The following is a 16521-nucleotide window of genomic DNA, read 5'->3' on the forward strand; positions in this document are numbered from 1 at the left end:
CCATGGCCTGGGTCAGGGAAGGGGCGGGTAGAGAAGCCCCCTGGGGCAGCTTAGATGCCTGAGGAGCAGTTGTAGCCATAGGGTGGGCCTAGGGTGTCAAGGCAAGGGGCAGGATTTAAGACTCAGATCCAGCATCCACCTGGAAAGGACAGAACCACATGTAATGAGCATCTACTATAGTCCAAGCGTTTTCTTACATATTTTAATGATCTCTGCGTCATTAAAGTCCTCCTGTGTGGAAGAGTGAGTGTCTCTGATACATAGTTGACAAAGCTGAGGCTTGGAAGCCCCTTACTCAGACGGTAGGTGAGGGCCACATCCCTGACTCCCATCAGCTCCCTTCACTGTCCTGACACAGGCATCGGACAGTGAGTCTGAGAGGCTGGTGGGGTCCAGCACCCACCTATGCTCTCTCTGATTCCTCTTGGCTGTGCCCCAGCCTGGGTTGATGGAATCAGAGTTGGGTCCAAACCCCAGCTCAGTCACTGGTCTGTTTTATATCCTCTGACCTCTGTGACCCTTAGTTTCCTCTTCTGTAAAGTGGATGTTGATCCCCATCTCCCAGGGTTACTGGGAAAGTAGTTAAAATTCCCAGCCCGGAGGAGATTCTCAGGCGTTATCCCTCTGGGTGCAAGACCAACTCTGGGGCATCAAGCTGGGGAACCCAAGGGAGATGCCCTTCCTGGGGGGGCTGGTTCAGCTCCTTCCTAAGCTGTCTCCAGGGTGAGGCTGGGCAAGGGGCACACCGCTGGAGTTCACAGCAGACCTGCCTGACCATAGGACCACCGCCCCTTCCCTCCTGTGCCAGTGGTGAACAGGGGGAGGCACCCGGGTAGGAGACCCTCATCAGGTGTCCGGCATGGATACCAGGGAGGGGGCCTTGACCAGGGATGGAGGGCTGCAGACTGCATCATGCCCCCCCACCCACCAGGTGCCTGGTGCACATCGTCCGCTCCACCTCCCTCAAGTACTCCAAGGTTCGCCAGTTCCAGGAGCACTTCCAGTTCGACGTGTGCCGCCACGAGGTGCGATACGGATGCCTGCGCGAGGACAGCTGCCACTTCGCCCACAGCTTCATCGAGCTCAAGGTCTGGCTCCTGCAGCAGTACTCAGGTGAGGGCTCAGGTGGGGGCTCAGGTGAGGATTTAGGTGAGGGCTCAGGTGAGTGCTCAGGTGGGGGCTCAGGTGAGGGCTCAGGTGGGGGCTCAGGTGAGGGCTCAGGTGGGGGCTCAGGTGAGTACTCAGGTGGGGGCTCAGGTGAGTACTCAGGTCAGGGCTCAGGTGAGGGCTCAGGTGAGTACTCAGGTGGGGGCTCAGGTGGGGACCCAGGTGAGGGCTCAGTTGGGGGCTCAGGTGGGGGCTCAGGTGGGGGCCCAGGTGGGGGCCCAGGTGAGGGCTCAGGTGGGGGCTCAGGTGAGTACTCAGGTGGGGGCTCAGGTGAGGGCTCAAGTGGGGACTCAGGTGAGTACTCAGGTGGGGGCCCAGGTGAGGGCTCAGGTGGGGGCCCAGGTGAGGGCTCAGGTGAGTACTCAGGTGGGGGCTCAGGTGAGGGCTCAAGTGGGGACTCAGGTGAGTACTCAGGTGGGGGCCCAGGTGAGGGCTCAGGTGGGGGCTCAGGTGAGTACTCAGGTCGGGGCTCAGGTGAGGGCTCAGGTGAATACTCAGGTGGGGGCTCAGGTGGGGGCTCAGGTGAGGGCTCAGGTGAGGATTGAGGTGGGGGCTCAGGTGAGTACTCAGGTGGGGGCTCAGGTGAGTACTCAGGTGGGGGCCCAGGTGAGGGCTCAGGTGGGGGCTCAGGTGATTACTCAGGTGGGGGCTCAGGTGAGTACTCAGGTGGGGGCTCAGGTGATGACTGAGGTGAGGGCTCAGGTGATGATTGAGGTGGGGGCTCAGGTGAGGATTCAGGTAGGGGCTCAGGTGATGATTCAGGTGAGGATTGAGGTGGGGGCTCAGGTGAGGGCTCAGGTGGGGGCTCAGGTGAGGGTGAGAGGACTGCAGTGTTCAGAGGAGGGCAGTGATGTTGTGATGGGGGGCTGCAGAGAAACCAGTACTTCCTGGACATCCTAGGACTCAAAGGCTCTGCATTAGGGGGCTTCCAGGTCCAGAAGACCCTGGGTTTATCCCTGTGTGGGCACTGCCAGGGGAGCCAGTGCAGAGGAGCCAGGAGGCAGAGGTCCATGGGCCACCCAGGTGGTCTGGTCACCAACGGCCCCTCGCCGAGCCCCACTGCTCCTCTGTGAGGCAGTGATGTCAGCTCCACCTCAGCAATGAGGAGGTTAAAAGCCATTCACTTGCTCGCTGGCTCACCTGACGGGATTCCTTGAGCACCTACCCCATCAGGGTCCTGAGTGAGCATGTGGAGGCCCCTGGCCTCAGGGACCTGGGATGTATGTGAGAGCAAGGCAGACAGTCAAACGGGGAGGTAAAGGACCCTCCATCCTTCTGCTCCAGGAGCCACACTGTCCCCTGCTGCCTGTCATCGTTCACGTAACAGCATTTTTGTTGTGTGTGGAACATAAAATAATGGTGCATCTAACAAGCCTTTTCTTCTGAGAGTTGATGGAATAGGGTGATAGAATTTCAGATCTACATCAGTAATATGAGGAAAGGAAAGCAGAGCAGGACGACGGAGAGGGACTCGGGACGGGGCATTTGGGATTAGGAAGTCTGGGAGGGCTTCTCAGAGTAGGTGGCATTTGAGCAAGGAAGGGCAGAGAGAGCGTTCCAGGCAGAGGGAACAGCAAGGCTGGCAGCCCTGAAGTAGGTGCAAGCTTGATACAGAAGGAAGGACGTCTGTGAGGGCAGAGCGGCTTCATGCTGTGGGGAGGAGCAGTGTCAGAGATGAAGCCTCAGAGGTGAAAAAGTCTCAAGATCATTAACAGAAATAGAAACAGTTGTGTGCATGTGTACATGCTAAGTTGCTTCAGTCATGTCTGACTGTGACCCTATGGACTGTAGTCCACCGGGCTCATCTGTCCGTGGGATTCTCCCAGGCATGAATACTGGAGTGGGTTGTTATGCCTTCCTCCTGGGGATCTTGCCCGACAGGGATTGAACACTGGTCTCTTATGTCTCCTGCATTGGCAGGTGGGTTCTTTACCACTAGCGCCACCTGAGATTGTTCTAAATACAATGTGCAGGGTTCGGGGGTCGGGGGTTGATCGGGTAGAGTTGTGTGACCTGATCAGTGTTTTTAAGAATTCGCTCTAGCTACTGGGTGGAGCATCCCCAGGCGTGTGGCTCAGGCCCGAGTGGCAGTGGTGAAGGTTGTAGAAGTGATTGGATTCTGGGTGTTTTGATGGTGGAGCCAGTAGGAGCTGATGAGCCAGACATGACATAGGAGACAAAGAAAGGGCATCACGTTGACCCCCAGTTGGGACTCCGTGTGTTGAGATGGGAGGAGCAGGTCAGGGGATCATGGGGATCAGGGGATCCTAGATCACGTCTAGGATTGTGTGGGATGTGGGATGTGGGGGGTTCCGAGCTGCCTATTGGACTTCAGGTGGAAAGGTCGAGCAGGCAAGCCAGATGTGGGGATCTGGAAGGTTCCAGGAGAGCTCTGGGCTGGAGATGCATCCATCAGCAAGAAGATGGGCCCCAAGCAGATGCCTGGCCGAGTAAGCCCCTACTGGCAAGCCGCCGTTGGGGAGCGGTATCCACAGGGCCAGATTGCAAATGAAGTGGGTCTGCAGAAGAAACTAGAAGACCAGAGCGGGGTTGGGAGGAGGGCAGGCCTTGTGGAACAGGCTGTGAGCTGCCCCTCGGAGGTGAGCTCAGTGCCCACAGTCAGATTGGGAGGGTCTGGGCCACCAGGCTTGGGCATCTGCCCTTTGCCAACTGGTGGTGAAGTCCTGGCCCCTCGGTGAGCAGGGCAGCTGGGCTGGGCCAGACATGAAGCCCAAAGAACCTGCAGGCTAGAGGCCACCAAGCAGGGGTCAGACTTGAGGCCCCCTGAGGGAGGAAGGGGACAGGGGAGGGACAGGGACACTGGTGTGGGTGCAGGGGGCCCCCTGTCATCCTGCAGAGCCCACATCTTGCTCCTGCATCTTATTCTCTGTGGGGCCTGGAATCAGGCCTCCATCTCCAGCAGCAGATGAACCAACGGACCTAGAGAGCATGCAGGGTGTCCCTGCTCCCCTCGTCCTTGCCTGGCCTAACTGGGAAGTGGGGCTCCTCTCTGGGCCTGGGGTGGTATCAACACCTCTCAGACCCCCCCACCTTTCTCCTCACTGAGCTCCAGGGACGCCATGTCTGTCCCCCCTCCCCCTCCCCAGGCATGACCCATGAAGACATCGTTCAGGAATCCAAGAAATACTGGCAGCAGATGGAGGCTCACACAGGGAAGGGCAGCAGCAGCTTGGTAAGACCCTGGGCTGGCATAGGGGGTGGGGTCAGCCCCCAAGAGGGGCAGCCGCCATTCCCCATCCCTTTGGTTTATTTTTATGTAATGGAGAGTCCGACTCTTTGCAGTCTCATGGACAGAGCCCACCAGGCTCCCCTGTCCATGGGATTCTCCAGGCAAAAATACTGGAGTGGGTAGCCATTCCCTTCTCCAGGGGATCTTCCTGACCCAGGGATCAAGCCTGGGTCTCCTTCATTGCAGGAAGATTCTTTACCATCTGAGCCACCAGGGAAGCCCCCATCCCTTTACCTAGTCATCATTTATTTAACAGAAAATTGTAAGAAGAGCACAAAGATTTTGTGTATAGCTTTTCCTAGATTTCCCAGATGTTAACATTTTACACAACTGTCCACACTCACTTTGTGCTGTGTGTGTGTGTACACACACACATATGCACTTATTTACAGAAACACACACTTTCCTGAACCATTATAGAGTAAGTTTTAGACATGATGCCCCGTTTCCCCAAAATACTTCAGTGTAAAATTAAGGACACTCTCTTCCATAATAACCACAGTCCAGTTACCAACATCACCAAATTCGCATTGGGGTGATTATCCGGATTGTGCTGTACTGTACGTGTGTGCTTAGTTGCTCAGTCATGTCCGACTCTTTGTGACCCCATGGACTGTAGCCCACCAGGCTCCTCTGTCCATGGGATTCTCTAGGCAAGAATACTGGAGTGGGTTGCTGTTTCCTCCTGCAGTGAGGTACTATTATTCAGATTTTTGTGACTCCTCCCCAGAAACCAGCAGCACATTGTATGCCTCTATTGTCTTTGTGTGTGTGTGTCTTTAATTGCCTTTAATCTAGAGCAGTTCCTCAGTCTCTGTCTTTCATGACATTGACTTTTTTTTTAATATTTATTCTTTATTTATTTGGTTATGCCAGGTCTTAATTGTGGCACCTGGGGGTTTAGTTATGGCTTTTAGTTATAGGATCTAGTTTCCTGACCAGGGATCCAGCCCTCTGCATTGGGAGCACAGGGTCTTTAGCTCCTGGACCACCAAGGAAGTCCTGACATTGACATTTTTGAAGAAGCAGATGCTTTGTAAAAGGCCCATCTTTTTGGGATTGTCTGATTGGAGACATGTCACCTCCATTTGTCCCTTCCCTGGTAACTTGATTAAAGGTGCCTCCGCTGGAAAGCTTTCTCTGTTGTGAAGTTAATCTCTCCTCCTTTGTAATGAATGACTGTCTTCCCAGAGGTCCTCTGAGACCATGTAAACATCCTGGTGTTCCTCAGCCTTTCCCCCCACTCCTCATATCACTTCCTATCCCTCTGGATCCTCACCCGGGTCCCCCGCCATGAGATGGGGCATGGTGGTGTTTTCAGGAGGGGAGACTGAGGCTCAGGACACGCTAGAGACTTGCCTGGGGCACATGGAGCAGAGGAGGAGCAGAGGTGGTCTTGGGTTCTCTGACGGCTTGTCTAGAGTCCGCTCTGCTCCCTGCCCAGCTACTCCCTCCTCGTCAGCCTGAGGGCACCTCATTCATAAACTGTGGATCAGAATCCTGCCTGCCGTCTCCAGGGCCGGTGTGAGGCTCACAGGAGCTGACCATGTCCCTGCTCAATGTGGGGACCCCATCACCCCTGAAGCTCCCACCCTCCCCAAGAGGCAGGGGTCATTGTAACTCTATCTGATAGAGGGGAGAGGGGGTGGTCTCAGGGTCCAGGAGACAGTCACGTGGGGGATGACTCCCTCACCATGTCCGGCCCACCCACTGGGCACCTAGGGAGGACCCTGGACGTCAGGCCCCTCTTAAGTTGTGGCTGGGAGCCAGGGAGCAGGGCAGGCTGGCCAGTGGGGTACGCCTGGGCCAGGCTGGCTGACCTTCTCGGCCTGCGCTCTCCCAGCCTGCCGGCTCCTTCCTGGTCCTTTTTCTTTCCCTCTCCCCTTCCTAGTTGTCCCTGTCCTCCACCCCTCTCCCATTCAGTCCTCTTCCCCACCCGCCATGCGGTTTATTTTTGCTCCTGGCCAGAAGCCCAGCTGGGAAGCAGTGCAGGACTCAGGCTGGACCTGCAGCGTCATCTGCTAGCGAGAGAACACTGAGTCTGCACCACTGCCATTCCCCTGACCCCCCTGCATCCTGCCCACCCGAGATGCCACTCTTGGGCCTGGCTTAGGAACAGGGCTTCTGTGCCAGGCCTGGCCGTGGCCCGGGCATGAGGCGTCTCACTTGCCATCAGAGGGTGGGACTGATGGCAGCTTGAGGTCAAGCACATGATGCCAGGGTAGAAGCTGCTCGGGCCTGGTGCCCACTGTGCAGCTGTGCCACCGTACAGGGAGCGGGAGGACCTGTCTCACACCAGATCTCTGTCTTCAGGCCACTTACCCGCAGCAGGGATAGTGACCGCTCTGAGCTTCTGCTTCCGCTCAGTCCAGTGGGAATGACCCCTACCCCCAGGTCTGCTGCAAGAAGCTGCTGAGTCTACAGTTCTAAAAAGGAAGCTCTGCGGGCCAGTGTGGCTGTTCCTTAGAGCAGTGGATAAGCTACGGGACCCCCTGGACTCCACTTACCTCACCTGTGAAATGGCCCTCTCACACTTCTGTGAGGAATCAATGGGTCATCTCGAAATCACCGGTGACATGTAAACCTCCTGCCAGCTTTAGCCAGGCCATGGGATCCCATAGTTCCTAAACCACCTTGTGTTGACTGACTCATCTAGTTACGAGGGCCAGGCCCGATAGAGAGCAGGGCCTAGAGGCTGGGGATGGAGGGGCCTGCCAGGTAGCTTTAGGCAGGTTACAAGGCAAGATTTTACCTTGCTGTTGGGATGTGTGTTATCCTGGGGCTGAGCCAGGCTGCATGTCTCCCAGCAAGGGGGTCAGCCAACACCCAGGAGGGACTTTCCTGGCAACCTAGCACTTAAGACTCTGCGCTTCCAACATAGGAGACACGGGTTCAATTCCTGGTCAGGGAACTAGGCTCCCAAATGCTGGATGGCACAGTTAAAAAAAATCCAACAAAGTGAGAGCTCCCTCCTGCTCAGGGGAGGCCCGAGTCTAGGCAGTGCCAGGGACAGAGGGTCCTCCCGTGGCAGAAGAGAAAGGAGACGGCTGCCTGGAGGGGTGACCCCACATCTGAGGCCCCAGGGAGCATGGGGAGGTCTAGCTGACAGGAGGGCCAGCAGGGTGGCCAGCACAGATGGGCGAGGGGTTGCAGGTGGTAGGAGACAAAGCTGCAGGGCACTCCTTCCACCTCTCATCCCCCGACCCTGCCCCAGGCAGGAGTGCAGAAGAGCAGGCCCTTCTGCCTGCCAAGGAAAGGCTGAGACAGAGAATGGGAAGGAATGTGGTGGGGCTTCAGAGAGTCCAGGGCTGGCACTTCCCTAGTGCTCCAGTGGCTAAGACCCCCCAATTCAGGGGGTCCCGGGTTTGATCCCTGGTTAGGGAACTGGATCCCGTATGCTGTAACTAGAAGATCTCACAGGCCATAACGAAGATTGATGATCCTGCATGCTGCAACTGAGACCTGACACAAACAAATAAATATTCCAAAAAAAAGAGTCCAGGGCTGCTCAGAAGTCTGTCCCACAGACAGGCTGGCAGGCTCCTCCAGCCCCACCCTCTAGGCCCTGCTCTCCACCAGGCCTGGCCCTCGTAACTAGATGAGGCAGTCAACATGAGGTGGTTCAGGTACTACGGCAGCCCATAGGATGGCCAGCTGCCACCTAGGAGAACTTCAGGGAAGTCTTCCTGAAGGAGGTGGTGCTTAAGCTGAATTTCAAAAGTTTCCAGAACAAGCCTGATAGGGGCATTCCAGGCATGTGCAAAAGCAGGGAGCTGAGAGGTCATAAGCCATGCCCAGGGACACGCCAGCAGCTCCACAGAGCAGGCCCGTGGGGACTAACCAGATAAGGCGAAAGCACTCTTTCAGGAGAACAGAGCCCCGTCCCAGGCCTGGCCCCCACACTGAGAGACCGTGGGGCCCGAAGTTAAGGGGTCAGTTCAGTCCAGTCGCTCAGTAATGTTTGACTCTTGGCAACCCCATGGACTGTAGCATGCCAGGCCTCCCTGTCCATCACCAACTCCCAGAGTTCACTCAAACTCATGTCCATCGAGTCAGTGATGCCATCCAGCCATCTCATTCTCTGTTGTCCCCTTTTCCTGCTGCCTTCAATCTTTCCCAGCATCAGGGTCTTTTCCAATGAGTCAGCTCTTCACATCAATCAGGTGACCAAAGTATTGGAGCTTCAGTTTCGGCATCAGTCTTTCCAATGAATATTCAAGACTGATTTCCTTTAGGATTGATTGCTTTGATCTTGCAGTCCAAGGGACTCTGAAGAGTCTTCTCCAATACCACAGTTCAAAAGCATCAATTCTTCGGCACTCAGCTTTCCTTACGGTCCAACTCTCACATCCGTACATGACTACTGGAAAAACCATACCTTTGACTAGATGGACCTTTGTTGGCAAAGTAATGTCTCTGCTTTTTAATATGCTGTCTAGGTTGGTCACAGCTTTTCTTCCAAGGAGCAAGTGTCTTTTAATTTCATGGCTGCAGTCACCATCTGCAGTGATTTTGGAGCCCCAAAAAATAAAGTCTGTCAGTGTTTCCATTGTTTCCCCATCTATTTACCATGAAGTGATGGGACTGGATGCCATGATCTGTTTTTTGAATGTTGAGTTTTAAGCCAGCTTTTTCACTCTCCTCTTTCACTTCCCACCAGTAAGTGGGAATGAACCTCTGACTCCAAGGCTCCAGGCAGCCTGTGTGTCAGATCCCGGGGCCTCAGCCTGGTCCTGTGGCTTCACTAGCCCCTCTTGCCAGCAGGGTGCCCCGCGGACCCATGGGCCCAGCACCTTTGACCTGCAGATGAAGTTTGTGTGTGGCCAGTGCTGGAGGAATGGGCAGGTGGTGGAGCCCGACAAGGACCTCAAGTACTGTAGCGCCAAGGCGCGGCACTGGTGAGCCGGGCGCCGGGCGGGGGCACAGGCAGTGCGGGGGCGAGCGCCGCGGGCGAGGAAGCTGGGCTCGCCATGGGGGTCACACAGCCTGTGGTGTCCTGCAGCTGGACCAAGGAGCGGCGGGTCCTCCTGGTGATGTCCAAGGCCAAGAGGAAGTGGGTGTCGGTGCGGCCACTGCCGTCCATTCGCAACTTCCCACAGCAATACGATGTGAGCCCCAGGGCGTGTTGCAGGGTAGCATCGGGGCTTCGGATGTGGGGCCGTGGGGCCCAGGAGGGCTTGCCCGCTGGCTGGGGCTGTGACACCATCCAGCAGGACTTAGCAGACTCTGCCCACGCCCCCCCCCCACCCGCAGCTCTGCATCCACGCGCAGAATGGCCGCAAGTGCCAGTACGTGGGGAACTGCTCCTTCGCACACAGCCCAGAGGAGAGGGACATGTGGACGTTCATGAAGGAGAACAAGAGTGAGTGGGTGGGGTGGGGTGGGGCTGACCCCGATACCCCGACTCAGCAGGCCCCAGGGCATCCACTGAACCTCACTTTGCTGCCAGGGCCCTGCCCCGGGCCATGCCCTCTCTGGGTCTCCAGTGGACCAGGCAGCCCCGCAGCTGGGGTCCCGCAGGGGTCGTGGGACAGAGTGGAGGGAGGATCCGTGCTCACCAGGCCCTCCGTCCCCCCTTGCCCACCAGTCCTGGACATGCAGCAGACCTATGACATGTGGCTGAAGAAACACAACCCTGGGAAGCCAGGGGAAGGGACGCCCGTCGGTTCACGGGAAGGGGAGAAGCAGATCCAGATGCCCACGGACTACGCCGACATCATGGTAACGCCCACTCACAGGCTGGTCCCAGCCTGACCCGGCGGGGCCGAGGGGAGGGCCTCAGTCTCCCGGGGGAAGCGGTCTGGGCAGAGGGGCGGGGAGTGGGCACCCATGGTGGTCGTGTCCCCAGATGGGGTACCACTGCTGGCTCTGTGGCAAGAATAGCAACAGCAAGAAGCAATGGCAGCAACACATCCAGTCTGAGAAGCATAAGGAGAAGGTGTTCACGTCCGACAGCGACGCCAGCGGCTGGGCCTACCGCTTCCCCATGGGCGAGTTCCGGCTCTGTGACAGGTGCCCCCGGGGAGGGCCGGGCCGGGGGGCTGGGGTGGCAGGGCCTGGCGGGCTGTGGGGCAGCAGACTTGGCCAGGAAGTGGCAGACTGGGGTGGCGTGTCCAGAAACAATCGGTCCTGGCGTGAGGACCACGGGGGCATTGGAGGCAGGGACTGCTCCTCCCGGTGTGAGATCCTCGGGGAAGGCTGGGCCAGGCCTGCTCTCCTGGGGCTGATGCTGCTGGGGAGAGGCTTGTCATGGGGGGGATTGGGGACTTCCAGCCCCAGGCCGGGCAGCCTGTAGAGGCCAGGGCATGGGGCTGGGGCAGTGAGCCTCCTGCTGCCCGCAGGCTCCAGAAGGGCAAGGCCTGCCCAGACGGGGACAAGTGCCGCTGCGCTCACGGGCAGGAGGAGCTCAACGAGTGGCTGGACCGGCGTGAGGTTCTGAAGCAGAAGCTGGCCAAGGCCCGCAAAGACATGCTCCTGTGCCCGCGGGACGACGACTTCGGCAAATACAACTTCCTGCTGCAGGAGGACGGGAAGGCCCGGGGTGCCGCCCCGGAGGCCCCCGCCACTGCCGCCAGCACCGCGGACTAGGCCAGCTCTCGGCCACGGGTGAAGTCCTAGGATCAGGGGCCAGGGGTGGGAACAGAGCGCTCGTTAGGAGCACTGGGGCCAGCCAGGGCTGGGGGTGGGGGGCATTGGGCAGCCCCCCACCCTGGGGCCCCATCCATCCTCTCTGCCCCCACCCCCACCACTGCCCCAGTGCATACCCAGGTGCACAAGCTGCAGCCCACCCCCCTACCCCTCGGTCCCGGGGTTCTTATCCTACCGAAACCCTGGGCAGTGCCTCCCCTCTCCAACTCCAGCTCTCCTGGTTGTGGAGGGAGGGGTCTGGCTGACCCCTCCAGCTTCAGCCTACAGCTTTAACTTCCGTCTGCTCCTCAAGGGGGCCCAATGCTCAGGGCTGGGGAGCCTGGGGTCCCCCACTTGAATCTGCAGCAGGAGGGTCCTTCTCCCTGCCCCACTCCCACCCCACCCTCCCCGCCCCTGGGGGCAGATCAGGACACAACAAGGGCAGGAGGCCCCCAACTAGCTTTAAAACACAGCCCCAGGACAGGACTGGAGACACTGCACAGGTCACTTAACCCTCTGGGGCCTCAGTTTCCCCTCTGGTTGGAAGAATGGGAGCTGCTGGATTTCATGGTCTCTGCAGCCTGACTGGGGAGCCTGGCTCTCTGCTGAGGCCATCTGCCCAGCCCTTCTTCTCTGTTTGGCCACCGAATGTAGATTGTAGATCATCGGAGCCTTCAGAGATAACACATCCCCAACCCCCATTTTGCAGATAGAAAAACTGAGGCCTAGGAGAGGGGAGTGATGTGCCCAGCATCCCCAGCGTATGGCACGGCACAGCTGGGATGCACATGTAGTCACAAGACTCAGGGCCAGTTACCAACTGGAGCCTCCAGGCTCTCGGCAGGGATGTGGCAGTCTCTGAATCAGCAGCTGGGATCCCAGGCAGCCCCACCCAGGGGTGGGTCGTGTCCACACCCTGTAGAGGGACAGTTCCCTCTGAGGATGGTCGGAAGGAGTGTAGCAGTGAAGGTCACTTCCCTGCTCCAGAGAGGTGGTACCTGGCAGGGTGCTCGTGGACTCAGGTTGTGCACAAGGTCCTGGGGCGAGGGGACTGAGAGGGTGGGCAGTCATGGCATGTGGGGAGAAGGGAGACTTGACCGTGGGCACCATGGGCTGCTACAGGATCGGACACAGCCCCTCTTTCTTAGGGACTCAGCAGAATCCTTCCACCTTCTCCCCTCAACTCAGACATACAGTTAGGACCGTCCATCCCATCCACTCCCTAATCCCGGCCCTACCAGCTGCCTGGGACCCCAGCTGACCCCCAACTCCCACCTGCCTCCCCAACCAAGCCCTCTCCCATCCCTCCTGTCTGATGTGTCTGCGTGCACCCCCTCCCACCCACCGTGTGCAGACCCAGCCTCCCCCGGTTCCCTAGACATTCCAGAATGCCCCACACCATTGGCACAAGAGGTGGGGTCCCCCGGAAGGAGCCGAGGACCAAGGCTGGAGTCAGGGGTGGGGGGTGGGGGGTGAGACAGAGAGAATGGAATACCCTTTATTTCCCCTCAAGAATTTCGAGTGTGCAACGATATGATGACGGGCACCCTGGGCCGCAGAGAACCCCGTTCTCGCCGCCGCCGCTGCCCGACCTCGTCCTGATAATGTGGCATGCATCTTTCCTCTTCCCGCCCCTCCCCCCGGCGGGCCAGCACTGCGGAGTCTGGGTGCTGCTGGCGCGGCTGGAGGGGGAGGAGAGACCCAAGGTGGGGGCCGTGGCCGTGAATGTTGATGACACTTGTTTTCCCTGATCCATGCCGTTACAGTCTGTCGTCACCAGCCTTGTTTTTAGTGTGTATATATGTCGCCCCCGTGATGCATATATACACAGGTATTAAATATATCGCTCTATATAATATTATATATGTGTGTGGTATCCGAGGATTCACTTCTAATGATAAAGAATGAAGGCTAAAGATAAAGCATTTGGCCAGAAAACGCAGCCATCCTGGCATAACGAGGAGGGCTTTTCAGGGTCAGCAAGCCTTTTGCAAGGATTGAGGGACTGGAGCGGGATGGGAGGAGGCAGGTAATTTGGGCAGCAGGGCCAGAAGTGGTCCCTGCCTGGGCTCAGCTCTGCCTCAGAGCTTCCAGACCACCCCAGCCGAGTAGGGAGGGAGCACGTGTGCTCAGGGCAAGGAAAGAACTTGGTGTCTGTCTCCCACCTGAAGGAATAGGGTTAGAATCCAGATTGTTCTTCTTCAACCTATTATCCATGCAGAGGCCCCTGGGATGTTGGAGGCACCCTGGCCTGGCCAGAGGCAGGCAGGGACCAGGAGGTGGGGGTGGGAGACAGGCGTGCACTCTGAATGATGAGTGTGTTTATTTCAGTTGTGAACCCGACCGAGAGGCTCAGAGAGTTGGAGTGGGCCTATGTCCCCCGCTCTGCCACCTGGCAGGAAGGGACTAGACATCACGAAGGGGGGAAGGGTGGACAGGCACCCCTGATGTGAGGGTCCCTTAGGGATAGGGCCGGGAGGGAGGCTGTGTTTCTCAGGTGGGCAGTAATCAACTTAATGGTCCTTTAAAAATGTCTGTGTATTAAAAATTTAAGAATACCACACTTTAATATTAAATATTCATAAGGTCTAGTATCTTGATAATAATGTAGATGTTTTAATAACAATTTTTGTCCTTCTTAAAATAAAATGAAAGAAACTTGCTTCTTTTAGCCTTTGTTCTAGAAAATAAACACGTGCACTTTGACCTCTGTCCCTGAGGTGTCACTCCTGTTCCTCCCTTCCTAGCGCTTGTGCCAGGGGGGCCTTGTGGGGCAGAGCTGGCCTCTGGCTGGCACAGGGCATGCCCCAAGGCAGAAATTCCGAGGGGTGAGGGGCAGAAGGTCTGTGTCCTCGTGCAAACAAAGCAGCCCGGCCGACCCTGGCTCACACAGAGCCTCGCTGGCAGGGACAAACTATGCTCGGTTTAAGTGGCCCCACAGGCCACCCTTTGCTGGCTCTTCTGCAGCCTGTCTGCTCATGGCCTCTGTGTGGGAACTCCAGCGGTACCCACACTTTTCTGCTTTTACCCTGTGCTATCTCTGTGCCTTTTCTGGGGGTGGCTTATTCCAGAAAGGTAAGGGGCTCTGACGCTCTTTGGAACCTGAGCCTGTGTGCAGCCTGGACTCCTCGGGGCCTGAGGGAGGTCTGAGTCACATGGGACCAGCTTCCTCATCTTTTAAGAGACAGCAAACTGGATCAAGGGTTCTCAGTTGGGGACCCCTGTATCTGCCGAAGGCCCTTTTGCAAATGTCCTGGATTGTGTGTGGCTGCAGGTGATGGAAGGGGTCCTGACGGGAGCAGCTATATACAATTAAGAGTAAGCTCTCACCAGACAGTTTCAAACTACAGGGTGCAGTGGCTCCAGGGACAGAAGTCGAAGGTCTGTGAATCCTCTGAGGACAGGGAATCATCTGGGCTGGGTACTCAGTAGGGGCTCAGATGCTTGATAAATGACCAGATGAATAATGGGAGCAGCTGACTTGATGGAGCACCTTCTGCACGCCAGCACTGTGGATATAGCAAGTCTGTCTCTATAGCAACCTGCACGTTTGGAGTCCACATCTCAGCTCACAGAGATTCCAGGAAGGGTTCCAAGGACCCTCAGAAAAGAGACAAAAAAGATGGAGGACCAGTGGCAACTGGGTGATCGGCAAAGTCCCTTCAGCACTGGTGTTCTGGGGTTCTCAGCACCCCTGGCTACACTGTGAAAAACCAGAGGGGTATGGCAAGGTCCAGATCCCAGGAGAAAATGCAGACCCGTCCTCAGGCTGAAGAGATCGTTAACGTGCATCAGAACCTCCATTAAACTTAGAAAGTCAAAGAATAAGATAAGCAGTACTTCATTGAACCTATTGGACTAAATTCTTAAATTCTCATAAATCCCTCTAAATTCTCATCCAATTCTCTCTTAGCTCAGGTTGGTAGGCATTAGCTAAACACTCGTCCCATCTCAGATCTTACAGATACAAGATGATAAGACAAACGTGGCCTTCTGGGAATCCAGTCTGCGGGGTGGAGATGGGCCTGTAGGGAAGAGTGTAGGATGATGTGACGGACACAGTGGTGGGAGACACCAGGTGCCACGGAAGGTACCACATCCACGCTGGGGAGCTGGGGAGGGCTTCCTGGGGGGAGGCGAGCCTGGATTTGAGCCTTGAAGAGATCGTATCATCGTAATCAATGTGTACTTATTACTCTGCATCTTCCCTTTTCTTGGTTGCATTTCACACGTGTGTCTCCATGTGTGACATGTAACCTAGAAATGCCTGATGTAACCTAGATATTTACGGTCAGAGGCTTCATTCATCAAGGTGCCCGAGCTGGCTTGAGCTAACTAACCCAGTTATTGAGTGTAGGCCCATTTCTGGCCTTTGGTCCTGTGATTAGGGGCTGCCGTGTGTACCTCCATCACCATGGTTCCCCAGCTCCTCCTTCCTGCCTCCTGGGAAGCTGCTTGTGAGAGGCTGCCTGGGCACCTAGGGGACTCTGCCCAAACTGCGTGTACATACAGCCCCCACTGGGACAGCCACCAGACCTCTGAGCCAGGAGACCCAAGGTGTGCAGACAATCTGCACGCCTGCTATGTGGGCCCCTCTGGACGTGTCCAGGTTTCCGTGTGCTGCCCCTCCCCTGCCTCTGCTCCCCCACCCCAGCCGCCTGACCCAGCGTCCTGCTGATGTGGCCCCTGTGTGAGCCATGGGTGATGCTGCCAGCTGGACACGCTGACTGTGAGTGGGGGTGCCACGTAGACTGACTTTCCATGGCATGAAAATTCCCTAAGGGCAGGGCCTTGCCTGGCCCGGTCTGTTATTTAGCTTTGAATTCCTTACAAGGTCTAGGCTGGTGCCAGGTATGCAGTGAGCAATCATTCAGTCTTAGAGGCTTCATACATTCATGCATTGGAAGGGGTCTGACAGGAGCAAACTTCCGAGAATGAAATATCAGGCAGCAGGCAGGCACATCTGAGACACGCAGGGACTCCCCGCTGCCTCCCAAATCACACTCTGTGGGCACCTGCCCACTCACCATTGGGGTAAAGCCAGTCTGGCACATGAAAGTGTTCATGGGCCAAGAGACGGTTAATGCACCAACTTAGCCCCAGCCCCAGCTCGCGAGTCTCAGGTCAAACTGAGGCAACCTGTATACCAGGTCCTCCACACTCTTCGCCCCCATCCCTCCAGGGTCACAGGGACAAAGGGATCTGGGAGGATAAATAAGAAATTAAATCTGTTATGAGGAAGGGGAACAGGGAGGGAAATGAGATTCCTGAAGTGCACCTTTATCAAAAGCTTTGAGCTTTGAGCCACATACTGTTTTTTGTGTTCAATAATGGAAATTAATTTTTAATTCGGGTAAAGAACAAATGGTTTGGGGAGGGCTATTAGGGTGGAAAGGGCTTCCCAGGTGGCTCAACGGTAAAGAATCCGCCAGCACAGGAGATGTGGGTTCGGTCTCTGGATCAGGAAGATCCCCTGG

The 16521-nt window shown here is 56.7% G+C and overlaps 1 protein-coding gene across 7 annotated transcripts in view; it reads left to right on the forward strand.

Moving 5' to 3' along the window:
- ZC3H7B (zinc finger CCCH-type containing 7B) overlaps positions 1-13750 on the forward strand; it is a 60148-nt gene extending 46398 nt beyond the window's left edge. For 5 of the 7 annotated variants that reach the window (XM_055394558.2, XM_055394553.2, XM_055394554.2 and 2 more), the window contains 8 exons: positions 932-1113; positions 4275-4360; positions 9179-9315; positions 9420-9525; positions 9671-9779; positions 10005-10138; positions 10266-10429; positions 10759-13750. In XM_055394558.2, coding sequence (XP_055250533.2) covers positions 932-1113; positions 4275-4360; positions 9179-9315; positions 9420-9525; positions 9671-9779; positions 10005-10138; positions 10266-10429; positions 10759-11005 — 1165 coding nt within the window. In that variant the 3' untranslated portion in view covers positions 11006-13750. The remainder of the gene's footprint in view (positions 1-931; positions 1114-4274; positions 4361-9178; positions 9316-9419; positions 9526-9670; positions 9780-10004; positions 10139-10265; positions 10430-10758) is intronic. The other 2 variants (XM_055394555.2, XM_055394557.2) reach the window with 1 other exon arrangement.
- Positions 13751-16521: the final 2771 nt, after the last annotated feature.

This window comes from Moschus berezovskii, chromosome 6 (assembly GCF_049115385.1).
Source record: "Moschus berezovskii isolate FMDL1 chromosome 6, NW_MosBer_1.0, whole genome shotgun sequence".
In the NCBI taxonomy this organism is placed as follows: domain Eukaryota; kingdom Metazoa; phylum Chordata; class Mammalia; order Artiodactyla; family Moschidae; genus Moschus; species Moschus berezovskii.